Source organism: Euprymna scolopes, chromosome 31, assembly GCF_053919585.1.
Source record: "Euprymna scolopes isolate OS-2025 chromosome 31, ASM5391958v1, whole genome shotgun sequence".
Classification (NCBI taxonomy): domain Eukaryota; kingdom Metazoa; phylum Mollusca; class Cephalopoda; order Sepiida; family Sepiolidae; genus Euprymna; species Euprymna scolopes.
The window spans coordinates 56,565,359-56,593,054 of record NC_136512.1 but is presented as its reverse complement, the minus strand read 5'-3'; the positions used below and the strand labels follow the sequence as shown (position 1 = coordinate 56,593,054).

At 32.7% G+C, this 27,696-nt stretch overlaps 1 protein-coding gene across 1 annotated transcript; it reads left to right on the top strand.

Annotated features, from left to right (window-relative positions):
• Positions 1 to 27,108, top strand: LOC145255762 (uncharacterized). The gene is made up of 2 exons (XM_080114422.1): positions 1 to 348; positions 21,829 to 27,108. Exon 2 carries the CDS (start codon positions 22,119 to 22,121, stop codon positions 23,565 to 23,567), a length of 1,449 nt encoding a protein of 482 aa, XP_079970548.1. The 5' UTR covers positions 1 to 348; positions 21,829 to 22,118; the 3' UTR covers positions 23,568 to 27,108.
• The last annotated feature ends 588 nt before the right edge of the window (positions 27,109 to 27,696 follow it).

Genomic DNA, 27,696 nt, shown 5'->3' with positions numbered 1-27,696 from the left:
ATGAAAATTGATTTTTTTTTTTTAATATAACTCAATCTCAAAATCATGGAATATTTTAACAGGTATTGTGTGTGATCAAAATATACAGGAAAAACGCCTTAGTTGATCAACTTTCATAGATATCACAAAAATGAGATTGCTTAAATTTAGGATTTATCTCCCGTAGTTTAACCCGGACAAATATTCAGAAGGGCCTTAATGAAGTTTTACACCGTTTCCGGTTTAAGGCGCTTTTGTCTTGACAAATTCTTCAAAAGAACTAAATATCTATTTCTACTCCAGTATTTAGTTATGTTTATGATTTGAAGTTCTACTAATTTTGCCTGATATTTCCGACCTTTTGGTTAAGTAAGTAAAAATGGTTTTATTTTTTCTGCGCACGTGTTTATAAATGTCCATGAAAATGTAAAAACACTGGAAGATCGAAAAGTGAAAAAAATTCTAGGATATATTTATTTTAGTTAGAAACCTCAATAAATAACGATTTAATAAAAAAAAAAATTAGATAAATTTATATTATTTTATTTTCGTTTTATTATTTTTGACGATAATAAAACATTTTTTTTAGCAAAGTATACAACCTCTCCTCTCCCCCCAAAAATGTAGATTTTGGGGATAAAAAATGATTTTGACCAGTTTATAGTACACAGAAAAAAAATGATAAATTTGTAGAATTATACCTTCTACCAAATCCCGTCTTTCAATGAAATTCCATCTTTTTTAAGCGATCACGTGTGAACACCCTGAAAAGCTTAGCAAGATAAAGGCATGAGGAATCAGTTCCATGTATAAATTTAGGGTAAAGTAATCACCCATTTTAACCTTGTAAGACAGTTAATCAAATTTCTTTACCACTAACTCCAAGTCCGAATAGGCCAAGGTCAAAGTGTAGTATCTGTTCTTCAGATGTTGCACTTCAATTTTTTGTTCTCTGTCAGTGGAAAAGAAGAGATCCTTATTCCGTCACAACTGAAACAATTTTTATTTTTATTCCTTTTCTCCACGTTAAAAAACGACCTCGGTGTCTGTCTAACTCTGTCCCGTGGGGAGGCATTGTAGATAGGAACACTTAAGTCCGAATGACAAGGTCATAAAACCAGGTAATAATCGTCGAAAATATTGCCCCCCCCCACACCCCTCTCCCGCCAAATACCTGCACAGGATTCATCTCCCATAGCACACATGAAAAAAAAATGGGGTACATTTTTATGACGTGCCCCAGCTTATTATATACACCCCAACCTCAACCTCCTCATTTTAAGAACAGTTTTTGGAATAAACACCCCCAACCTCGAAAGCCGTTCTTAACATAGGGAGATTGGAGGTGTGGTCGTTGGGGTGTTTATAATACGCTGGGGCACTGTGGGGCACATCGTAAAAATTTACCTCCACTTTACGTTAAATATGAAATCGATTCTCCACTTTAAATGTTAAAATAATTCTTTGTTTGTTTGTTTCGTTTTCTTTCCAGCAAGGTTGTTAGGATAACCACTTAAAAAATAAAGTAAAGTCTTTTTTTATTATTTTATTTTATTTTTTATTGCCGAAATAAAAATCAAAAACAAAAATCTAAAGCTGGGGATGTTATAGCAGAAAAGAACGCCTTTTCAAATTAGACATAACATATATACAAATCGGTGTTAGTGTACGACGGGTATGGAAGGAATCCGTTATTTATTTATTTTCACTGTACTAACTAATAGTTTGGAATCGTTTTACAAGAAATTTTCATTGCAAACAGAACCTTTCTCGAAAATACGAATATTTTTATCTTGTTTATTGCTTAATAATTAAGATAGTTTTATCGAATCACTTTCGGTTCCAAACTAGATTGAGCATTTTAAATGCTAAAATCGTTCTCAGAACACCTGTAAAAAATAAGTATTTAAATCAATAAAAATAGAAAGACGGGTAATGATTCTATAAAACTTTACCCTTTGACCTCATACTGCCAACAAAGCATAAAAAATATGGTTTTTACTTCTACATAATATACACCACAATGTATTTTGGTTAACCCTAACCCAACCCAAGTTATAAATTTAGTTTGGCATTCGTCTGTTTATTTTGATTCCTATTATTTAGAAGTGACATTTTTTGTGTGATTAATAATATGGAAATATCTGAAAATCAGCATCGTATTTGTTTAAACATCTGTTTTTTTACATGCTAACATGTGTTGGACGGCTTCAAAAAATTGACTTTCAAACTAACCTATCTCTGGCCAGGTCTTTATTTATCTCTCATTCTCTCAAGTCTAATTTTATTACTTCCAAGTTTTCCTTTGTTTTTTTTTTCCTGTAAATGGACCTGCTACCTTGACTGTTCTACATCTACTAGCCCCGAAACTCACTTTCATTCTTCCAAAATGCACTTATCATCGAAGTCTACTGTTCTGCACATCTCGTCTTATGTCCAGATTTAATCTTCCTCTGAGATCAAACATTTAACTGTGATGCCACTACACATACACACAGACAAATCTGCTTTATATATATATATATATATATATATATATATATATATATATATATAACTACTTCATTTATTCACATAAATTTAATATACGAAAGCCTGACGAAGAATCCTATAGTTGGATGAAACGCAGAATATTCAGTGTAGCTTAATCGCCATATATATTTTATAAATTACTATATATATATACACACTAGCAAAAGTACCCATCGTTGACTGGGTTCAAAAACAGAAAATGGACTCTGATTTATGGAAGTATGATAAGTTATGAAAAGGAAGGGTTGTAAATTTGGGTTGAATTTGGGGGTATCAAAACCAAAGTAAAATATGATGAAAGTAAAAATAAAATAGATAACCCCCATAATTTATTATACCATACCTGTTCACACTGAAACACTTATCACAATATTCTGTAGAGCTATATTAAAAAACCTTGTTAAACTTTGTGGCATATTTCCATTCTATGGAGGTCAGGTGCGAACAAACACCCCATAATTTTATTATACCATATTTCTTCAAACTGAAACATAATTATCAAAGTATACTTACGCAGATAGATATGAAAAGTCTTTATTAAAGTGTGTGCCTATTTCCATTCTATGGAGGCCAGGCGCGAACGCAGACCCCACAATTTTATTATACCATCCCTATTTAAGTTAAAACATACTTATCAAAAACACTTGTAAACGTTTTGTTTTTTTTTTTAATTTTTTATCTCCATATTTTGTGGACCAGGCGCAAATGCAGACCTCACAATTTTAATGAACCACCGTTCTGCCAGATCAAACATACCCATTCCTGTGTCTCGATACATCTTCTATCATTATATGTAATCAGTTTTTTAAAATAGTCAACCATATAGGAGCCTATTCGTGACCAGACACACACACACACACACACACATTCAACTTTATATTATAGATATATATAGAAAGAGAGAGATTTGTGGATATTCACTTTCTGACTAGAAAATGTTATTATTTACTCATTCCTCGACAGCATAATGTTGCACAGAACGAGTAACTATTTTTTTTTTTTTTTCCAAAATTCTGTTCATTTTATTAATAGATAAAATAGTTATTCTGTATTATATGGTCAACAACTGGATGATCATATCACATTAAGTTTGCATAATACAATGAATCTTTACTCTCAAGTTTAAAAATATATATATTTTTTAAAAACTTTTTTCAGGTGTTGACATGTAATTGCTTGAAAAATATAGAATTTAATTTTTATTTTTCCATTGACAGTGTGTGCGTGTGGAGAGAGGGACACAGAGTAATACTACAACAATTGAAATTCTTATAGGCGATGGTGATGACATTATCTTCCATATCTTTTATTTTTTTTATGGATAAATTTTTAATCTACCTCTGGAAAAATATTTTCAAAGTACTAGCATTTCAGCCCGGCGTTGCCCGGGTGTTTGGAGGTAGATGTTAAGCTAAAAAAAAAAAAAAAAAAAAAGTGGTAGTAGGAAAGCAGGCTCGAACCCGTACCGCGAAGGAGGAAAAGAACGGGGGAAAAAAACTGACGTCTTCGCTTTTATGACCACTGAAAAACCGGAAGTGATGTAGGTTTAAATTAAGGTTAGACAATCGAAAAGAGGGGATGACTTTTGAAAATATCAGCAAAAAAAGCGACCCCTCTCTGTTGAAAAGTGCCCAGTTGAGGGTGAAGAAATGAATGTTTTTAGCCAATTTTTTGCTATTTGTCGTCTGAAGGGCCGAGCTTCAAAACCGTACTGATCTTGTGAAAATCCGTCGCCTCTATCAAAAGTTTAGGCAGACATGCAAACATTCATACATACATACATACATTTAAATATTGGAAGCTCAAATTTTCAACCCAAACCAATTAAAAAGCTTGCCCTATCTCTGAATACCCTTTATGTAAAATTTCAAATGTTTAGACCAGAAATTGTCTGAGTAATTTGGTAGAGACTGCAGAGGTCAAATTTTTTTTAACTTTGACCCCTATTATGACCCCTTAACAGTTATTGTTTTGGGCTCAAATCAAGTTAAGTTAGGGCCATGTCGAAGGAACCTATATCTAAAATTTCAAGTGTTTATACCCAAAATTGTCGGAGGAGTTTGGTAGAGATGTCAAAGGTCAAATCGTTGAACTTTGACCCCTTGACAGCCAAATTTCTGGCCAAAAATGGATTACAAACATTTTCTCAAATCTCAATACCCTGTATATCAAATTTCGAGTTTGTAGACTGAAAATTGACAGAGTTGTTGCGTAGAGAAATGTACACAGACAGACACACAGATACTTTCACTTTTATAGATATATAGATTAATAAATTGTATGACAAAAATTTTGGACATCTGAACATTCTATATTAAACCAATTACTTGAATTTATTTTGACGTCACATATCTCAAATGCTCAAGTTTTAACGATGTTAAATGGTCAAATTTTAATTAATTTTTCCCATGAAATAAAATTTATGTGCCTCAATACATATTTATATTTAAATGTTATTTTATTATCACAATGTATTGCATAAAAAAAAAGTGTTTAAATGGAAAAAATTGCTACAAGTGAAAATCTGGAGAATTTTTACTTTTATTTTCCACACTCATCTTTAAAATGACTACTTTTATAGGTTTTCAGGTATGCTGAAAACGAATATCACATTCAAATTTGGAGCAGACAAATAGTTTTCTGGATATTAAGGCATTTTTTCTAATGTATTACTTAATAAATGCTAATGGCATTTGCCGTTCTTAACATGCCGAAGAGGGGGAGTGTTGGAAAAAACATGGCTGCCAGGTAAAATATGATCGATTACATTGAATAAGAAAGCTCTTAATACACAGTAAACTACTTGTCTGCACTAAAGTTAAATGTGATATTCGTTTTCAGCATACCCAAACACCTATAAAAGTCGTCAATTTAATGGTGAATGCAAAGGTGGAAAGAAAGTAAAAAAAATACCGAAAATCTTGTCTTCACTTCAGTTTGTTTCAGCTGCCAATATCATATTTTTTTTTATTACTTTCAATCATTATACAATCATAAAACAAATCTTGTAGATGTTCCAAAGTTGATGATCGTCAATAATTAATGGGTTTCATTGGTGTTTTCTATCTTTAGATCAATAGAGCCATTCGATCAGCAAGCAAAAAGAAAAAAGTGATTCTTTCTCAAAAGTGACATCATTCTAGTTCTACAAGCTACATAAACTTTACAAAGTAAATAGCCTTGATTGAGATCGTCGGACTGACTTCCTCATCTTGGTTATTATTGTCACAACGTTTCGGCCGTTTTGCCCTCTGGCCTTCATCAGGTGTTTTGTATCGAACTGGGGAACCGTTTGTTAGGAGTCTCGAACCCAACCCTTTATTATTATTACGGGGGTACCGTGTTCGGACTCCAGCTAGGCTTTGGGACCTAGTTGCTGATTCTCTGTTTCGAATGTTACTTTTTCACTGCCTTCGTCCAGGATTGAACTCGGCACCTTTGGGTAACTGTAAACTTTGATACAACGTCTAGGACCACTCGGCCATATGTCACTATGTCGAGTGGTCCTAGACGTATCAAAAGTTACAGTTACCCAAAGGTGCTGAGTTCAATCCTGAACGAAGGCAGTGAAAAAGTAACATTCAAAGTCCCAAAGCCTAGCTGGAGTCCGAACACGGTACCCCCGTAATAATAATAAAGGGTTGGGTTCGAGACTCCTAACAAACGGTTCCCCAGTTCGATACAAAACACCTGATGAAGGCCAGAGGGCAAAACGGACGAAACGTTGTGACAATAACAACCAAGATGAGGAAGTCAGTCCAACAATCTCAATCAATGAAAACACCTCATCTCAAAAATACAATTACAGTTAATAGCCTGACAGAAAAACAGGTTATTTGTAAAATGGATATTTAGCATCAGCCAATGAAAATCATTTCAGCAAATCTACTTCTTGTATATAAGACTTCAAAAAATAAAGATTCAATTCAGCAGAAGCAAAGTAAAGAAATAGAAGTAAACTATTGTCTTTTTTTATATTTCATACAAAATGATGCAAATTAGTTGACAAAAACAAAATAAAATTTTTATAAAAATATCAGGTAGTTGAACTTTTTATCCTTCAAAGCTGTAATTATTTAAACTATTTTTTGATATGTATTTATTTTAATTATTCAGATTATTATCTTTGTTATATTCACAACATGATTACCAATGTAACCTCTGACCTTATTCAGGTATATCTTTTCGAATTTGGTAATCTAATGGTCACAAGGACCCATGGCGTAATGAATAAAGTACTTGATAAAGTAAAGGAATTGGTAAGTAATACTCTTCTGGAAGTTGATGGTTCAATCCTCAGTGTGGGCAATACTCAGAATATAACTGCAAATTACTTAGCACTTCTACCTTAGAAGCTCATTCTGGTTGCTGATGGAATAGAGTATAGTACTCACTTTGATTAAATAAAGGGTTCCATGCAGATTCGCGAGTTCGATAGTTTAACAAGACGCAACCAAAGAAGGTTGTAGGTTACATCGGCTGAAATGTTGTAAAAATAACATTAAAGATGAGGACAGTAGTTTGTATAATCCAAATAATATTAATGGTCAAAGTCGAGAACTTATAACGAAAACGCACTTGTAGGAGATCGGAAGTTACATCATATTAATATGAGAATAGTCTGAATAATTCAAATAATTTTTTAATCCTCATGTGAAAAAAAATTACAAAGCATATTTTTGATGTTTGCATAAAACAAAAATTTCCAAAAAGCATTTGAAAATTACAAGTTTTTTTGTTTTTTTTTTTTTTTTTTTCCAAAAAAAAGAATCATTCTAGGTCTGTTCTTCCTCTCAAGCCTGAAAGAAAATATTTTATTTTAAATTATGTAAACACAACTTTATATGATAAATATTTTTTTGTGTTTTATTAGATTTCTTTCAAAGAGTTTCAACAGACTTATGACATATTTAATTGAGGTAATTTTCTTTGTTTTCACTGGAATTGAATGCATAACTGTCAATTAAAAATATTGAAATTAAAAATTTTAATCTTAAACCATTTTGAAATTTAAAAAAAATAGTTATAATTTTAAATATTAAAAAAAATAACATGTTATAATTTTTAGATATATTTGATTCAATTAATAAGTTTTTGATCAAACAATGCTATAATAGTTAATTTTTATAAATAATATAAAAAATAAAAGTTCCTCTACCTGTGTGCAGTTTCATCTAAGATAAAAAACAGTTTAAAATACATGCTGAATGAAAGTATATTTCTTGGCAACACTGTGTCTGGACAGCTAGTTCAATATAAAATTTAATGAATGAAATGCTGAGGCATTCATTAAAATTTTCATTGAATTTTAATAAATAGCAGACAACTTGTTTATTAAATGTTGGTACATTGTATATTTGTGTTTTTGACTAATTGTGACAATAGAATTTAAAAGGATAAAGTTATTGTTTTCCATTTCACAGAAAATGACAAGATTTCACAAATAAACTCAAGAGATGACAGTTATGACAAAAATTAATCACTTTTAGCATTTCAAGTACTGCTGAATAAAAGTATATTTGTATCATCCAATGAAAACCTGTTTACTGGTTGACCCATTATTTATGTTTATTCATCTATCTCATTAATATGCCCGAGATAATGTTTCCTATATAAAGATGAAGTGTGCACAGTGACAAGCAAGATAAGATAATAAACAATGAGAGAGATGCCTCTGTTCAGTCTCAAGAGACAATGGATACCCCCTGTAAGGGTATTTGCACGTGTAATTGTAAGGCAAGGGTTTCTTAATCGCCAACTACACCTCTCTTGAATCAGCACTGCTTGAGTCTAGTGGCAAGGAGAAGTGCTAAATGTCTGGAAACAATGCTGAGTTAAGCAGAGAGCGCATACAGCATCTGGAATTCCCAAATGGTCACCCATATAATAAACAATATTCTCAAAATTTTAGAAGCATACTAAATCCCAAGGATCCAAACTTTTGTATAGAAGATGATCTGTGACAAAAAATAGTGTCTCTTCCTCTCTCTCTCTCTTTCTTATTTGATGAATGACATTTTTTTGTGACACCGTCATTTCTCATCATCATAATCATTTCTCATCATCATAATCATCATCATCATCTTCAGTTTAATGTCCATTTTGCATGTTAACATGTGTTGAACAGCTTTTAGAAATTTACTTTCAAACTAGCCTATCTCTGGCCAGGTCTTTATTTAAACTACATAACTTAAAATATGACAGATTTTCTTTTGAAGCCATTTCCTAAACTCTGGCAAGATTTTTATAGGCCAGATGCCCTTCTTCATGCCAACCCAGTGCAGTGATGGAGATTTGTACATTTATCGAGACACCATCTCTAAGCGATGGCCGATCAAGGCTTAATATAGCTGTTATTCTCTATCTCATTTATTCTTGCTGTGCCCCAATTGAAATGAATGACTCTTTCCTTGAAGAAATTTCCTGATTTGATAAGCTCCTAGGACTGATCTTCACCCCAATGAGATGTCAGGCTTTCTTTTTATCGACTTTGCCTCAAGGCTTCAGGTTCGAGCCTACCTGCCTACCAAAACTTTTTTGGTTTTTCGGTTTACACTTCCAAACACCCAGGCAACTCCGGGCACCCCCCGCTAGTGATATATAAAACTGGAATTCATCATCTTTTTGATTTTGTTTAAAATAAAATCTTTCACTGTTAGTAATAATGTTAAAATAGTAAAAAATTTATTGATTTTTAAACAACCAGTAAAACTAAAATCTATACATTGTCCTCCCCATGAGTGTATTTTTACGTTTGAGAAAATATCTGCACATTTAACGTGTTTTTATGATAATCTAGAATATAAATCTCACCTGTCTGTGGAAATATATATATGTATGTTTGCCTAAAACTTTCGACAGAGGTGACGGATTGCCCTCTTTTCGGGGGAGCTAGTTTTCCCTCACATTAAATTTGGACGCTTTAGACTTCTGGTCGCGTCATGGAGTAGCAGTAAGATGTTAGATTTTCTTTCACTTTCTTTTCTGCCTTCACGTCATGGGTTCGGGCCTGCCTGCCTACTACCACTTTTTTTTAGAAAGAAGATATATATATATATATATATATATATATATATATATATATATATCTTCTTTTATATGAAGGAAAAAATGGGCGTCAGCGTTTGTGTATGTCCACGAAAGGCTTCTTGCGTCGGTTAGATTTTGCAAGAAGTTTTTGCATACTTCCCAGATCGTAATATCTCGCATTCTTTTTTTTTTTTTTTATCGAGTGTTTGTTTGTTTGGTTTTTTCATATAAACTAGCGGAGGTGCCCGGCATTGCCAGAGTGTTTTTAGTGTGTGTGTGTGTGTTGGGGAGGGGGGTGGTTAGATCAAAACAAAAATAATAAGCGAAGTAATAACTTAAATATTAAAAAAAAAAGCAAAAAAAGTTTTGTGAGGGAGGTAGGCTTGAACCCAAAGCCTTGAGGTTAATAGTCTGATGGCATAGCATGACGCCATGAAGGCAGGGACTTGAGAACAGACGAAAATAAATGTTTAAAAACGCAGGTGGATAAATATCAACGTATGGTTTTCTAGAAGTAGCAGAGAAAAAGATTCACAGCACAAATTTTGTAACATTAAAGTTGCTGAAATAAAAGACATTTAAACGTCGTTTCATAAATCATACGTATTATTATCTAAGGAGTATTTAAAAAGTTTTAAGACATAGTAACTCCCTGGAGAACTCCCGTGAAAAAAGCCTTTGCCAGACATGCAGAAAAAATGCACACACACATTTTGCCTTTTCTATATATAGATAAAGCAAAACTATTTGAACGCAAATGCCTGGCCTTTGGGTCGGATAGTATCTGTTCTGTAATTGGTTCTTGGTCAATGTAGGGGAAACCCGTCATACTGAGACAATTACTATTTATTTGGATGCTGCTAGAGTGCCCCCTTTTTGGGGAGCTGGTATTTCCCCCCACATTAAAAACTATCTTGTGTCTAATTTGTTTTCGTGGGAGGTTTAAAAGCAATGCCATTTCTGCAAGTCATCTTTTGTTTTTGATTGATTCCGTTAAATTTGAACGCTTTAGACTTCTGATCGCATCTTGGAGTAGCGGTAAGATATCAGATTTTCTTTCACTTTCTTTTCCCCCTTTGCATCACAGGTTCGAGCCTGCCTGCCTACTACCACTTTTTTTTTTTTTTTTTTTTGCACAACACACACCTCCAAACACCCGGCAACACAGGGCACTCAGGCTAGTTAAATTATAGAATGAGGTAATCTTGAATTTAATACGTTATTATAAGCTCTATTAGATATTATAAACAAGCTGATTGCCTATTTGCGGCTACTGTTGGGTATGTTAAGTTTGATATTTATAATTAAAAATTACAGAAATAAAATTTTAGCTGGATTCAAATTATGTTTGCATTTTAATTTTGTGCCATTTTTAGTTAAATTAAAATTGATTGCCTATTTGCGGCTACTGTTGGGTATGTTAAGTTTGATATTTATAATTAAAAATTACAGAAATAAAATTTTAACTGGATTCAAATTATGTTTGCATTTTAATTTTGTGCCATTTTTAGTTAAATTAAAATTATACTTTAAAATAAACTAAAGACATGATCAGATGTGAAAAAAATCTTATTTTCATGGCAAGTGCTCGTCTGAGCTTCAATCTATGGTCCCCCCTCGCCAAACTTTCACAAGAAACACTCGTCTAGCTGAAAATACTATGAATAATTTCCCCGCTCTTTATCTTTGCCTAAACCTAAACGTAGATTCCATGAACAAAGCTTCTTTCTTAGAACTGCATGCCTGTGGAACTGTTTTCCGTTTGCCTGCTTTCCAGCTGACTACAATATGGTTGTGTTCAAGTCCAACATAAACAAATTCTTGATGAGCCGTGCTACTTAAGTTAACAAATTTACCGAATTTCCATTACTAACGATTACTATATTGTCTGATTGACTGCTGTACACTCTTAACCCTTATCCTCGAGTGAGTGGCCTCGAGGCGTTGATAAATGGTGATGCCTATGTAAGAAAAAAAAGAAAAAAAGGGATGCTCATCAGATTGCCAATTTCTGGTTTCCACTTATAAAAGATTCATACAGTAAGAACTCATCTGGCTACAATCACTGAAAAGAAGTTTCCTCTCTCTCTCTCCACCAAAAAATGAAACTTCTGCAAATAAAGTTTCTTTCCAAGAACATCTCATCTGTGGTACAAAACACTGCTTCCCAACTGACTACAGCATAGTCCTCTTCAAATGAAATGTAAAGAAATGATTGTCAATCTGTCCTATTGGAAAATCAAAACCTCTTGAGTAATTCTCTGACTAATACTTTCAATCCTCGTATGACGATTAATGCAAAAATATTTTTTTTGAAATTAAAATTTCATTACAATTATTTATCTTTTGTATTTAGTTTTTGTTAAATAATTTAATAAGTATAAACTTAAAATGTTAATGCGAGTAAAAGTTACAATGGTTGAGTTGTATTATAATATTGGAAACAACATTATTTTTTATTATTATAATATTGTAAACAACATTATTGTATTATTATAATATTGTAAACAACATTATTATATTATTATAATATTGTAAACAATATTTTTTATTATTATAATATTGTAAACAACATTATTTTTTATTATTATAATATTGTAAACAACATTATTTTTTATTATTATAATATTGTAAACAACATTATTTTTTATTATTATAATATTGTAAACAACATTATTTTTTATTATTATAATATTGTAAACAACATTATTTTTTATTATTATAATATTGTAAACAACATTATTTTTTATTATTATAATATTGTAAACAACATTATTTTTTATTATTATAATATTGTAAACAACATTATTGTATTATTATAATATTGTAATCAACATTCTTCATTGAAGTTACATTATTGTCATATTTCGTTTAACAGTTGTTTCATGCTAACATGTGTCAGGGAATTTTAGAAATTGGCAGATTCACAAGAGCAAAATACAGGTTCTTCTTATTACCAGGGTACTTTTCTTACATTTGTCTCAAGATAAATATAGCACCCGTGGTACTTTACTGAGCCATAAAACCAAAATGTAATTAATCCATGCTCATCTGACTTCTTATTTGTTGCTCAATCACTTTTACAGCCCATCAACTTGTCCTAAGGGTCTATTTTCAATAACTACACCTTACAATTGTATTAAGATCACAATCTTTTTTTCAATAATTATTGAATTATTTTTTCAATAATACTATTTCAATAACTACACCTTGCAATCGATCTAAGATCACCATCTTTTTCTTGATCTGATTTTTCAAATTCGTGATCGTCACCGTGCCTGTTTTACCTGTAGCCTTCAACATTTCTGCAACAATGCTTGAGGGCCCTCCAGCTTAATCCTTCTTCATCTTACGTTCCGTACCATTTTTTTGTCCATTCTTAAAACTCGATCAGATAGTGTTTCTGAAACTTCTGAACTTTCTCGATCCATGAAAACTCGGCATTTCATAATAGCATTTCATAACAGCATTTCCAAACACCCCTCTTGTTGTGTTCATTCCATTTTCATTTCAAATGCCCTTCTCCCCAATAATATCAATATTTGTGCTTGCCATCTGTTAAGCTATCCTGAATACTTCATAGTAAATCTAAAAGCTTGGATTGCTCAGTCTTTTTCTTGGCTTCCCATATTGCCCTTGTTGTCTCCTTTGCCGTCTGAACTTACATTCTTATTTACCTTTATCCTCAGGTTGCTTTTGGCCTCAATAAGTGGTGCGGCATCTAAAATATAAATCTCATTGATATATATAAAAAATTTACATAGTAAATATACTTGCACTAAACCTAGATGTTTAATTTGAAAATATTTAGTGATAGATTCTCCTTTCATAGTCGTAAACCATCACATCCAAACCCTAACCACCATGCCTTATGATATATTTTTATTTACACTTCTTCATCCCAAACAAAATGCATTGCTGCTTGACATAAGAGACTACTATTTGGGATCATGTCTACAAGGGACTGTGGGGAGTTGAGCAGCAATATGTCTGTTAGCATTATATTTAAAGTTCTGCATGTTAGTACACTCAAGAAAACAGTTCGATGGCAGAAACTGTTAGCGTAGAAGGCTTTCTATCACATTTACGAATAGTGAAAAAGTGAGATTTTGATGCTTGTCTGATTAGTCGGGATTATGTACGTCGGTGGGGCACAAGTGCTTTGAGTTCATCAGAGCACATTCCATTAAAGTACTTGTAAAACAAGCACAGGGATGTAACATTGTGATGGGACAGTGGTTGAAGCTTGACACACAGTGCAGGACCTAATAGATTTGAGACTCTTTTTTTTGGACCCTGTCTAAAAAAAAATAAAGAGTGATAGATGCACTGGCCTAGATATGACAACAGTACTCAATGCAAGGGTGAATTGTGGCTTTGTAAAGATATAGAAAACTGTATTTTTCTTGCACAGTAAAGGGAACCTATCTTCTTTGTAGGAGCCTTGGCAATATTCACAATGTATTGCCTTTGAATGATAAGTCGAATAGTTTGAACGATGAGCAAGGTATTATGTCATGACAATTATTAGTTGAGAAGGGTTTTTTTCTTTGGTTTTTTTTTTTTTTTTTTTGTAGTAGTTCGAGGGGAAAAAAAGCTTAGTCTTAGCAACATTAAATGTTATCATCTATTTACAACCCCGGTCCACTATAGACTGAAGGTCATTTTCAAGAGTTTCTGCCATTACCTTGAATATGTGTACATTCGTTTTTCTCCCATGTTTGTTATAAATAGGGCTAGAACAACAGAATATTCTTTTCATTGTTTTGACTCTCGAGTGTGTATCCGTTGAAATCTTATATGCTTTTATATAGAGTGATGTGGTTCTCGGTTGATTAACTGTGTCAGATATATACTCGAGTCAAAACAATGAAAAGAATATTCTGTTGTCATAGCCCTAGTTATAAAACATGATGTCAGCAGTAAATACTCATCTCGGACACATGTCTTTTGTATAAAATTTGCAAATAGTTAATACATTGGTGAAACAGACCTACCTTTTAGACTCTGATTTAATAACCACAAACTCAATATCAAACAAAAATTACCCTGTTTTTAAGTAGCTAAACATTTTAATGAAATCATTTGTATATTTATAAAGTTGAACCATTGGTGGTACTACAAATGAGATTGAAACTCTCCTATTCATCATAGAAGATAAACAGCTTTCTGATATACTTAGTCATGTCTATTTTAGTGACATCTGAAGGTTAACTAATTTGCATGTTGCTTTATAAAACGAGCTCTCATTAACTATTCATTTTTTTTTTTTTCTGTGTTTGTATTTTACTATTACCTACAGTCTGATTAACAAATATTTTCTATAGCATGGATACATGCTTAACATTTTGGATGAATAAAACAGTTTTTTCTGGCTAATTTAATTCTGGCAGTTGTGATTCTTGGTCTCCTGTATAACACCCGAATGTGCGTCTTTCTAGCATCGTGAATAATATCCAATACATATTAATGGACACTAAATTCTTGTCCGCACATGCATACAAACAAAAATAAGCAAAATGGCTAATAAAACTTTATTGGTCCCTCGACAAAAGGCGGGTGGACTTGTAAATTCACCCTTGTCCACACTTTTCTCAATAACTACACCTTGGAATTTTTTAAATTTTCGCACAAACATTAAACATGATATGAGTAAAAAAAAGTAACAAAACGGATTTTCCAGGAAAACTCTGGTTGCCCCCTAGGGGTACCTTTCGGGTTAAAATGGCTAAAATTGACACGTTCGTGCTTATTAAAAAACATTGATGCCTTGGATTTTTATAAAACTTTCTGAAAAGTTGTAACTAACTAATTTCTATATAATTTTGTTTGTCTATACTTCGCACTAACTCTTGGGTGTGCCCTAGGGGCTCTTTTAGGGCCAATAAAAACACTCCATTTTGGGGACTATTTTACCATATTTGTCCAAAATTTTCTGTGTATGTTTATTTAGCAGTTTTGCATGATGCTGAACTCAAATTTAAATATGTTAAGACTTTGGGGACTTTGGGGCTAAATGGGAGGAAGCAAATGATGGACTTAGTCATTTCTTTTTTTGCATAGTGCAGAACTCAAATTTATATATGTTAAGGCCTAAAACTGCATCATTTGTTCATTTTCACCAGGATTTGACGTCCTCTGGGGACATTTGGTGCTAAATGGGGGTGGGGCAAATGCTGAACTTAATTTTTTTATCCCTCGTTCACTGTGCACTCATGAGGGACCATGCACGCTTCACTTGTTGAGTATTAACTCTGACCTAAGACATTTTCAATGTGTGTAAATGTTAGTTTAAGAATGTAATGGAACTCAAAATAAATCTACCACCAATCAAAAAATGTTTACAGTTTGTAAAAGGTCTCTTTTTTTTTTTCTTTTTAATTTATAAACAAAATTCTTTGAATCAATCATATAAAAAGAGTAGAAGATTCATATGAGAAAAACGTTGGAGACTATAAAAGAATAAAATCATTTCACAAGTGAAACATGATTGCATATAAAGCTTCTGAACACATGAAAATAATTTAAAAAAATAGGTGTTGCATGCCACTTAGCTTAAAAACTAGTTTGAACTCTCCAACTAACTGAAAAGATAATGACTTCAAGATTTTACTTACATTCAGCAGGTGCTGTATGATAATGTATAGTAGGAGTAGAGGCATAGACTGTCAGTTCCACAGTCGGGTTTCAATCCTGGCTTAAAGCAGTTGCTTGTCTAGCTGCACCGATGAGTTGTATATAAGTTAATATTTATTTTTCTGTATTTTTTTTTTCAATAATCAGTTTTTTCCAAGCTGGGAGTGTGGCCTTCTACCAGATGCAAAACATATCCGCTAACCCAAATATTCCAACTGAGATCTTTTAAAGATTCTGGCCATCCCTTTCAGTGCGATTGCTTGAATCTCTCTTGCACTTGGTTCACCTGGTATATTTATAAAATAGTTTTTGAAATTTTTTTTCATAAGTCTAGTTGCATGTCAGGTTTTATGGCTCCGTTTTCTATGTACATAGCTGTAGGAATGTATAATAGAATTAGATATGTTAAATTTGAATTAGTTTCTGAAATGTAAATTATTAAAGTAATCTAAAGACATTATTGAAATTTTCCTTCAGTGCCAACTGGGGCCACAAGGGTCAATTATCAGTAGGGCTGTGACAACAGCATATTCTTTTCATTGTTTTCACTTGAGTATATATCCGTTAATCCGTTATATGTTTTTATAGAGACAGATTAACTGTGTTGGATATATACCCGAGAGTCAAAAGAATGAAAAGAATATTCTGTTGTCACAGCCGTAATTATCAGTTACATTCATAAAATAACAATGTAAAAAAAACATAACAGCGGAGTTACTATCTTTCAAAGCATATCTAAGAAAATTGACCAAGTCTTATCTGCTTATCCTTCAGCTAACATTCACGTTTGTGGTGACTTCAATGTTCACAACGTCGAATGGTTGACCCACTCTAACAAGACCGATGATGAGGGAAGGTTCTGTCATGATTTCTCCATTGCCTATGACCTCACTCAGATTGTTCAGGAACCCACCCGTGTGCCCGACAATGATGGCCAGTATGCGAGCCTACTAGACCTTTTTCTCACAACTTGCCCTGAACTATGTTCAGTTTCTGTTCTGTCGCCTCTTGGCTCTTCCGACCACTCTGTTGTATCAATTAAGATAAAAATGAAATGTAATAAGTCCCCAGACGTACCTCTCCATCGTACAGTATATAGATACACTAAGGCTGACTGGGATAACTTCCGTACATTTATATCTGATCTACCTCTGCATTCCATGTGTAAAAAGGATGTGTCCTCTATAGTATTAGACCTGACGGAATGGTTAATTGTAGGTATTGACCGTTTCATACCCTTGAAAAAGTTTCAGCAAAAACCTAACAGTCAGCCATGGTTCTCTCCAGAATGTGCTGCTGCCATTGCGCACAGAAATCACTTTTTCCATTGTTTCCAACGTAATAGATGTATGAAAACTAAAGCCGCTTTCAGGACTGCCAGCAACCATTGTAAGAAAGTAATAAAGAATGCAAGAGAGTTGTATGTTCAATCTGTTAAGTCCAAAGTAGCTGAGCAGCGGCTTGGTTCCCACCAGTTTTGGCAAATAGCAAACAGAATCCTGAACAGAAGCGTGTGCTCTATCCCAACTATTATCAATGGACTTGAGGTAATCTCGTCAGCATCAGACAAAGCCAAACTCTTTGTCAAGAACTTCGCAGCTAATTCTACCCTTTGCGATCAAGGCTGCCAACCCCCAATATTTCCTCCTGTATCAGAAAACACGCTATGTGATATACGTATATCTGTACGTGATGTTGCGAAGCTAATCAAAAACCTTGATTCCAGTAAAGCAACTGGCCCTGATGGTATTCCAATTATAGTACTCAAAAAACTTCAACCTGAACTAGCGCCCATACTTACAAAACTGTTTAAACGTTGTCTTAAGGAGAATAGTTTCCCATCTCCCTGGAAAATTTCATCAGTATGCCCTGTATTTAAGAATTCAGGTGATCGCTCATCACCCTCTCAGTACAGGCCAATAAGTCTCCTGTGCGTCATGAGTAAGTTGCTGGAATCTGTGTTAAATACAGAAGTAATCAACCATCTCAACAAAAATAACCTTCTTAGTGACACTCAATATGGTTTCCGTTCTGCTAGATCTACAGCAGATGTGCTTACAGTTATATCTCATAGGATTAGTAAATCTCTCGACGGAGGCAACCTTTCTAGGGCAATTGCTCTTGACATATCTAAGGCCTTTGATAGGGTATGGCATAAAGGTTTACTTCATAAGATCTCTAGCTATGGTATTGCTGGAAATGTCTTCTCAATTATTAAATCATTTCTTTCTGATAGGTTCATAAGAGTAGTAGTTGAGGGGCAAAAATCAGAAGCTCACAGTATTAATGCCGGTGTCCCTCAGGGGTCCATCCTGGGCCCAACTCTTTTCCTGATCTACATTAATGATCTTCCAAATCACATCTTTACATCATTTGTAGACATCTATGCTGACGACACTACCATTTATGGTAGCACATCTAAGACAGTAAATGACCAAGTTCTCTCCAATTCTCTCTCCTCTGATCTTGAGCACGTAGTACAATGGGGTAAAGAATGGCTGGTTACTTTTAATGCATCTAAAACCAAGCTTCTCTCTTTACATCATCAACATTCTGATCAACATATGACATCAATTGAAATGAATGGCTCTCGTCTTCAGGAGGCCTCAAGTTTTGACAAACTTCTTGGCTTGACCATTACTCCTGATCTTAAATGGAACACGTACATCAAATCTGTTGCCAAAGCCGCTGGAAAAATGGTGGGATCTTTCTATCGATCCAGTAGATATCTCACTGCTGATGCTATTCTCTATCTATATAAGAGCCAGGTACATCCAAGGATGGAATACTGTTGCCACATCTGGGCAGGAGCTGCTAGAAAGGACTTGTCCTGCCTTGATAGAGTTCAAAATAGACTTCGTAGCCTCGTAGGAGATGTCCTTTTGTCTTCCTTGCAACCTTTATCTCACAGAAGAGATGTTGCGAGTTTGTCTCTGATGTATCGTTATTTTCATGGAAAGTGTTCGAATGAGCTTCAATCTATGGTCCCCCCTCGCCAAACTTTCACAAGAAACACTCGTCTAGCTGTAAACACTATCAATAATTCCCTCCACTCTTTATCTGTGCCTAAACCTAAACGTAGATTCCATGAACAAAGCTTTTTTCTTAGAACTGCACGCCTGTGGAATTGTCTTCCGTTTTCCTGCTTTCCGGCTGACTACAATATGGTTGTCTTCAAGTCTCACGTAAATAAGTTCTTGATGAGCCGTTCCATATAAGTTATCAACTTTACCAAATTTTCATTACTAATGATTACTATAATGTCCAATTTCTACTGTACACTCTTTAACCCTTATCCTTGAGTGGCCTCTTGGCCTTGATAATGTGGTGATGCCTATGTAAAAAAAAAAAAAAAAAAAAACAATTTTTGGTGCTCCTACACTATTTGGACGAAATTTCAGAAATCATAATACTAAATTTCACATGAAAACAATGGTATCGACATATTCCATAATTTGGAAGCTACCATTGTAACTTATTAGAATTGAAAAAAATAAAATCAGTTGAAACTATTGTTTTTTTTTATCTTAAAACTCTACTAATTGACTACAAAATCTTGTCCTGATTCTGTAGAAGCGCCCCATTTTTTTTTATATAGATTTTTTTCATTTTATAGAACAAAAATTAAGAAAGACCATCTCTGTAAAGAATGTATTTTAAAAAAAAATGGTTTAAACATTTAACTATTTTTATTGGTATTTTTAAGATTAAAAATTTTTGTTTGTTTGCATTCAAACTCTCTTTACTTTGTTAAATTCATTTCCTCTTTTTTTATAGCTCTCTGTCAACAATTCTTTTTTTTACTTAACCTCATATTAAAAATGCTATTTTTAAACTTTTTATTTCAGGGCAAAAATTGTAAACATGATTATATATGAAATTATTTTATCCTAAGTAACTTTTCAACCAGCTATATATCTCCACAATGCCAGGTGAATACCACTTGTAGTTAATAAAACAATCAAACAGGAAAAATTTTGATGGAAAACATTTGAATTAAAGTCTAAATGCAAAAATCAAATATGGTGCATTTGTTTTTGTCTTTTTAATCATAAGAAAACATTAACTTTTACGGTAATCTCCAAAAATACCGTTAGGGCTTACAACATGGCCGCCAGAAGAGTCACGTGATCCGGTTGATCCAAAACATGAATCGTACAAATGGAAAATGTCTATGCACGTTCGTAGACATTTTGTAAACATTGTTTTTAAAAAATAAAAAATAATACTTCTATTATGTTTTAAACGACTGTAATAGTTTATTTTGGAAGTATATTTCATAAAGAAAATTGACAACCCACTTTAAAAACAGAAATTACGAGTTTTATATATTTTATTCGCAGTTTTTTGTTGAGGGTGTCAAAAATTCTGCCTAAAATTCTGATACACCTAGTCGACCACTTGTTTGTTCTGAATAAAATACTTTTTATAAACACTGTTTTAACTAAAAACAACCTAAGATTGTTTCTCAAAGTTTGCCTATTTTTATAACAACATTATATCAACAAAAAATTAAATACAAACAAATTGTGATTGTTTGTCAAAGTTTGCCTTCAAGGCTGCGTTTTCCATTTGCACGATTCATGTTTTGGATCAGCCGGATCACGTGACTCTTCTGGCGGCCATGTTGTAAGCCCTAACGGTATTTTTGGAGATTACCATTTTTATTCACAAAAATAAATTAATTTTTTTTTTTCTATCAGCAACTTCATAGAGAAAATATTTGGTGCCTATCCAAAAAATAAAGAACAATTTATGATGTACATACCCGTGATGAAAAAATATTTTACTTTAAAAATTACATAACTTGATCAAGTAGTTTTATTTTTAAGCAAGCAGGGTGTGCCTGGTCTTAAAACATGCTTAAATATATTTTAATTCATGCAGATTTAGTATTATTACAAAGCCAATTCTCCATAGAATATTATAACTAATATATAGTACTGACTTCAAAAATTAAAAAAAGAAATGACTTGGGTACCATCAGCTAGAATCGTAATCAAAACATTCCCTACTATTTGAGCTATCAACAGACAAATAAAAAAGATTTAAAATTAAACCACTTCAAGTGCAGGCCCAAAATTAATAGAAATATGTCAAGTTGAAATGAACATTTTGCACTTCAACTTGCAGACATATTTCTGTACGTGTTATTCATCCATCCAAACCAGGATTTTACTCGTTATAAACCATCCTTGGTGTATGATTACTATTTCCTGTTAATACAGTATCATGTGATCAGTAGTTTAAGAGTTTATCAATTAAATATTTTCATACAGACATTCAAACAGATATATCTACTGTTTTATTTATATAGATAAGAAAATCAAATTTTATGGCTGAGGAGTGACATTCTTTGTAAAGCTATTTTGAAAACAATCTCACAAAACAAGGAAGATAATTCAGATTTTTGTTGTAATGTCTATGAATTCCCTATAACCACTTAAGTCATTTTATTTATAAAAATAAAGCTATTTACATGATTTTTGGAATATGATATTTTCTTTCTGTCATAGATATGTACCTCATACAGATTTTTCTTTTTGTTTTTTAATATAGAGGGAATTCTGAACAAGAACCAAATTTTTTTATTGAATATATTTTTCTCATTTATTCAACAAAATCCTTCAATAAAATTATTTTCTTTTTCAGATTAAAAAAAAAGGTTGTAACCTTTTTTTTCCAACACTGATGGACAACATAAAGGATTTCTTATAAACCTTCTTTGTCTTACAATTTTTATCAAAAAAAAGTCAAGAAAAAAACAAATTGTTTCCAATATATAAATGGAAAAGAATCTGTTCCTGGAAAATTATTCATTGTTTTTCTTTTTTCTCTTGAGTTATTTCCCTTGAGAAAGCAATTCATTTTTTATATATATATTTCTATATTGGTATCTCGGCACAACTGAACGATTTTTAATTCATCAAGTAAAATTAAACATGATGGATTGCTCAGATGAATCGGCCAACAAATTGGACAATACGAAGTCTAATAATACTTGTACAACTCTTGATATCAATGAAACCGAATGTAATACCGACGTCTTGGAAACATCGTCAAGTAAGAATCCAAAACTACAGAACAATGAAGGAGAAGAATCTTTTAACAAAAATGAGACAATCTTACCAACAACAGATTCTGAGGCTTTGCAGAACTCTTTAGACGGTGAAGATCTTAACGAGAATGATTTAAATGAACCACCACAAAAATGGACCACAATATTGACCTGCGAAATTTGTCTTCAGATTTTTAAGGATTGTAGCCAACTTACCGAACATCTTCTTGGTCATATTAGTTCAACGTCATTTTACCAAGCATATGATTTTGATCGTGGAATTAAAAAAGGTTCCGAACAGTCAGCTGAATTAAAAAGCTCCGCTGCTTCTTCATCACTTAAGGAAGATGATGACAAAAATAAAGAAAGTAATTGTTCTTTAGATAAACAGATACCAGGATCAACAGATAAAACTGAATTCAAACCCCTTATTCCCAAGGTAGAACAGAACGAGCCTTTAAATGAAGCCAGTGTATCATCTCCGTCACGACCAGCATCGTCCTCGGTTGGTTTACAAAAACATGCAAAACCGAAATCTAAGACGACGCGCGTAACTGCAACATCAAACAAAATGGATAAAACCAAAGGTAAAAGATCAAAAAACAGCGTGTCCAATTCCAGCGAAAATGCAAAAGGGCATATCTGCAACATTTGTCAACGCTCATTTGCTTGGTCGTCGGCTTTGACGCGGCACTTGAGGATACACTCTGGTGAAAAACCGTTCTCATGTGAAGTCTGCCACAAATCGTTTTTCCAGTCGTCTGATTTAACACAACACCTGCGTGTACACACCGGTGAGCGTCCATTCAAGTGCAGCATATGCACAGCTGCATTCTCTCAACTCTCGGCCCTCTCACGGCACCTCCGTTGCCATTTTGGGGAAAAACCCTTTGTCTGCACAATCTGCCAACGTGGCTTCTCTCAGTCTTCGGCCCTGTCGCGTCACATGTGCTCGCACTCTGAGGAGAAGCTTTTCTGCTGTGAGTTCTGTGACAAGTCATTCACGTGGTCTGAACCGCTCTTGCGCCATGTACGGACTCATACGGGGGAAAGACCTTACAAGTGTGAGATTTGTGGAAAGACTTTCTCGCAGACGGCAAATTTGTCGACTCACATGCGTGTTCATTCTGGTGAAAAGCCATTCAAATGCAATTTGTGTGATCGCGCATTTCCTGTATCATCGAATCTGACTAGACACATGAAAATTCACAAAAATTATATGAGCAACCTTGATTCTGTAGCCCCTACAACCCCTACACTATTAACACTTGAGTCTCTGACTGACCCTAACTTTGATTCCTCATTCGATCCTCTTGCTGACCCTGATGTTTGAGTGATCATTTGATCCTCTTAATGAACCTGACGTTTGATTCATCATTTGATCCTCTGTCCAATTCCTAATTCCTTCTGAAGCTCTTTATTTTAATTTTTTGATTTTTAAACACCCTATTGATCTTCAGTTTCTCGCTCGTTTCCAGAGTCAGATTGGTTGTTTAAAATCGTCCGTGTATATACTAAACTCAGTGTAAACCATTGTTACATCTAATTGCAGTTCTATGAAATATGTATTAGAAGATATCCTCTTTCTTCAAACCAATATTCGATTACTAAAAATAGTTTTATGTTAATGACAAACTACTGACCTTCTGTCTCTAAAGACAATGGATACCGTCTACGCTATGAGAAGTTTATAATGCAACAAGGATTGAACAATCCTCAACTGTATTTTTCTTGACTGAGCTTTATGTAAATCCAGGTGCAAGAAGAAATCTAAAGGAACACTGGATTACTTATTAATAATAAACACTTTCTAAAATGAATTTTAAAAATATACGCTCCGCCTCCTCCCTATATGGGTGAAATATAATAAATTTGTCGACAATATATTTTTTACAATCGTTATCAGCAATTGAATTGCTTGCAGTTGGTATTATGTTAATCAAGGTGATACCTATAAAAGGCCTAGCAGCATTACAATTTGGGTCCATGTCTGAGTTCAAGCATGAATTAAATTAGTATGAGGTAACAATAACTGAAAAATTTTTTAGTTAGGAATATGTTAGTAGTATCTAATAACTAGTGGTATCCTATAGAAATTCCAAGCTGCTTTCTACGTCAATCTGTATAATTTACTGTTGCTAATAATATTCCTTTTGGAATAATTGATGCCTATTGGCGTTAATACTATAAGAAAAAAAAAATTACTTTTCTTCCCTGAAAATATTTGTCAGTGTCCGCTGAATTAAAAAAAAATAATAAATGTTCCTTTATTAAAAATCGCAACGATTTAATTTTTTTTGTTCAATGAATATTCTGTGTTCTTACTGTAAAAATAATTACCAGTCAAATATTCTTTGAATCCATAAAATGGGTGTAACTTTTTTAAATGTATTGCTTGAAAATTTGTTGCTTCTACATTACTGGGACAAGATTTTGTAGTCGATAAATTAAGTTTTCAGATAAAAAACAATGGTTTCAACTGATTTTTTGTCAATTCTAATAAGTTACAATGGTAGCTTCCAAATTATGCAGTCGAAATTACCTGAATATTACTGGGTTATTAAACAAAACAACTTTAATCATGTAAGCAACTGAAAAATTGACACCATCTTTTTTTTTTAATTCAAATGGAAAATTACCTCCCTTTTTGAACTGTCCTGTGTTTTACGATTGTTTTCATCAAATTCTACTTTTTTATTTTCTTTAACAAAATATTTTCTACCTCATCAATTTGCGTAATTTTTGGATATATTCATCTTAAAAAATACGAGGAATACATAGATACCATTGTTTTCATGTGAAATTCAGTATTACAATTTCTGAAAATCTCGTCCCAATTCTGTACAAGCGCCAAAAATTCTACTGTTTTAGTTGATGAGACGACCATTTGGTAATGGCACACGTCCATGATTTATGCTCTAATGTCCGTTTTCAGTTCAGGAATAGTACAGGGATAGTTTTGATAAGCATTATCTTTGAAATAATTCCACAGATAAAAATTTAGAGGCTGAGCTTCAGTGAGTGTGAAGCACATTAAGTACTGTACTTCCTTCACATTAAACAATTACGAAAATGTATCGGCATATTGAACAGTGAGAAAACAAAACTTTTAACCATTTGTAAATGCAATCAAGATTCACACAGGTTTGAAAAGGCTTTGAAAATTTTATTCTTTATGTCCAGTAAAAATTAGTGTTGCAATATTAAAAATATAATCATGATAAATACTATTAAAATATTTTTCCAAATTAAAAATCAAATCAAATACGTTCTTCTAAAATTGCATTATTATTTCTTGTATTGGCGATACAAGAGTTACGCCCCTTTATCACGAAACTACCTGATGTTCCTATTTACAGTGCCTCCCCACGGGACAGAGTTAGACACCAGGGTCGTTTTTTAATGTGGAGAAAAGGAACAAAAATAAAAATTGTCTCAGTCGTGAAGGATTTCTCCTCCACTGACAGAGAACAAGAAATTGAAGTGTAGATCTGAAGAACAGATGCTACACTTTGATCTTGACCCGAAGGCCAATTGGATGTAGCCGAAATGAAATTCCAAATTGAAATAAATATTATTAAATTATTTTTTAAATATTAATTAGAATATTAACGGTTTTTTTTTTAAAATTATATCTTTCGTTATATATAAAATTTTATCTATATCAAAAAGACTTGAAAAACCTTTAAAATGGACTTAAAATCTATATGAATCCTGTGCAATGTTGTGGACAAGTCAGGCATGAACTGGTGTTTATTCGTACCAAATATCGTTGGATTATAGAAATAATTGTGCATTTTTATTAATGATTCCATGTGGCAAGTTTTGGAGAACACTCCATATAATAATTGACTTATTTCCATGAATATACCCGTAGAAAGAAAGAATGAAATAACCTTGTCATGATGAAAAAATAAAAGACCCCCCCCCTCAAAAAATCATTTTGCAGAAATAGAAAATCGATTTGATTAAATGCATAGAAATTATAAAAACACTTGATATAATAGTATAGCAATTGAATATGAATAGCTATTATAATACCTGTTAATGTATTTTTCATTTTTTTTTTTTTTTCAATTTAACAAAATTTTACACAACTTTAAAACTTGAAACTAGTTGAAAAAGAATTTGAAAAATGTTTCAATGACAAATTTTCACTGAAAACATTTTAATTTTTTTAAATCTCATGAAAATGTTTAAGTTCCATAATTTGTATTATTGGGTTTATTTCGACTAGTATTCCCAACTTCAATGTTATTCTCAATACATATTGAATGATTTTACTCCCAACCTTTTTCAGGCATATTTTGTCAAACGCTGTATGTAATTTCAAACAGAACCCTTTATTTAATCGATAGGGGTACTTGTTTTTCTTTAGTCAGCTATGGATGGGTAAAATTCTTAAGTAATTCTTAATTAATAATCATCTATATCTTCATTGAATCTATAACCTCGAGAAGACTGTCACTTGGAACTAATTATAACTTAGCACTTTTCTCCATTGCATGACAGGTCTTTGCAGGTTACATCAACCAAAATGCTGTGAGACAAAAATCCAAGTTGAGAACAGTAGTCTAAATAATCAAAAAATATAAATTATCAATCATTATCTAAAAAATTCCAAAATAACCAGAAAATAAATGTAAACAAAATTTTTTTTTATTAATCAAGCCTAATAATAATGAACGGTATTTTTCTATATTTTGTAGAAGATGAAAATAATCTTGCTGGCCTTTAATTCTAGCATTCTCAAGTTGCATGACTGACAGGCCTATTATAAGTATCGCCTTGTATTTTAACTTTTCAATGCCAACGTCAAGATAGTTGGTAAAAGTGTTGTTGGTTAAATTAATAAAAACCTGTTTACGCATGAAGTAGTATTTTTTTTCTTTCTTAGTGTGATTAAAATGACTTTTTTCTTTCTTACTGTGATTAAAATGACTTCATTTGGTCTTGTTAACAATCTTCTGGAGTGGGGGTAATTAGGCATGCAAATTCTTTACCTTTTAATGGAAATCTGTTTTCCAGAAAAATTCGATTTTCACTTAAATAGCTAAAACATCCCATGGATGTAAGCTATTTGCATTTTGATTGAAATAAAAAAATTTATTTAGAAAAAGCTGATTTCTAATGAATTACTAGAGCCTTTCAAAAATTTAGTAAAAGAATTTTCAGTTATTTGAAAATTATATAACTTTTACAATTATATAAAAGGAACTTTGTCTATGTGTGAGACTGTTTCCTATGTACTCCAAAATAATGGCCAATTTTTCTGAAATTTCACATAAATGTAATTTATGTATCTGGCAGTGTTCTTAGATAGGTTTCATATCAGAATGCTTCCCATAAGTATTGATAATCAAAAAAATTCAATGAAAGAAGGAACAGGTGGGTGTGACCAAAGCTAACACTTTATACAGCCTAACATTACGGGCGGGCACATTTGAGAAGTTTTATTACCA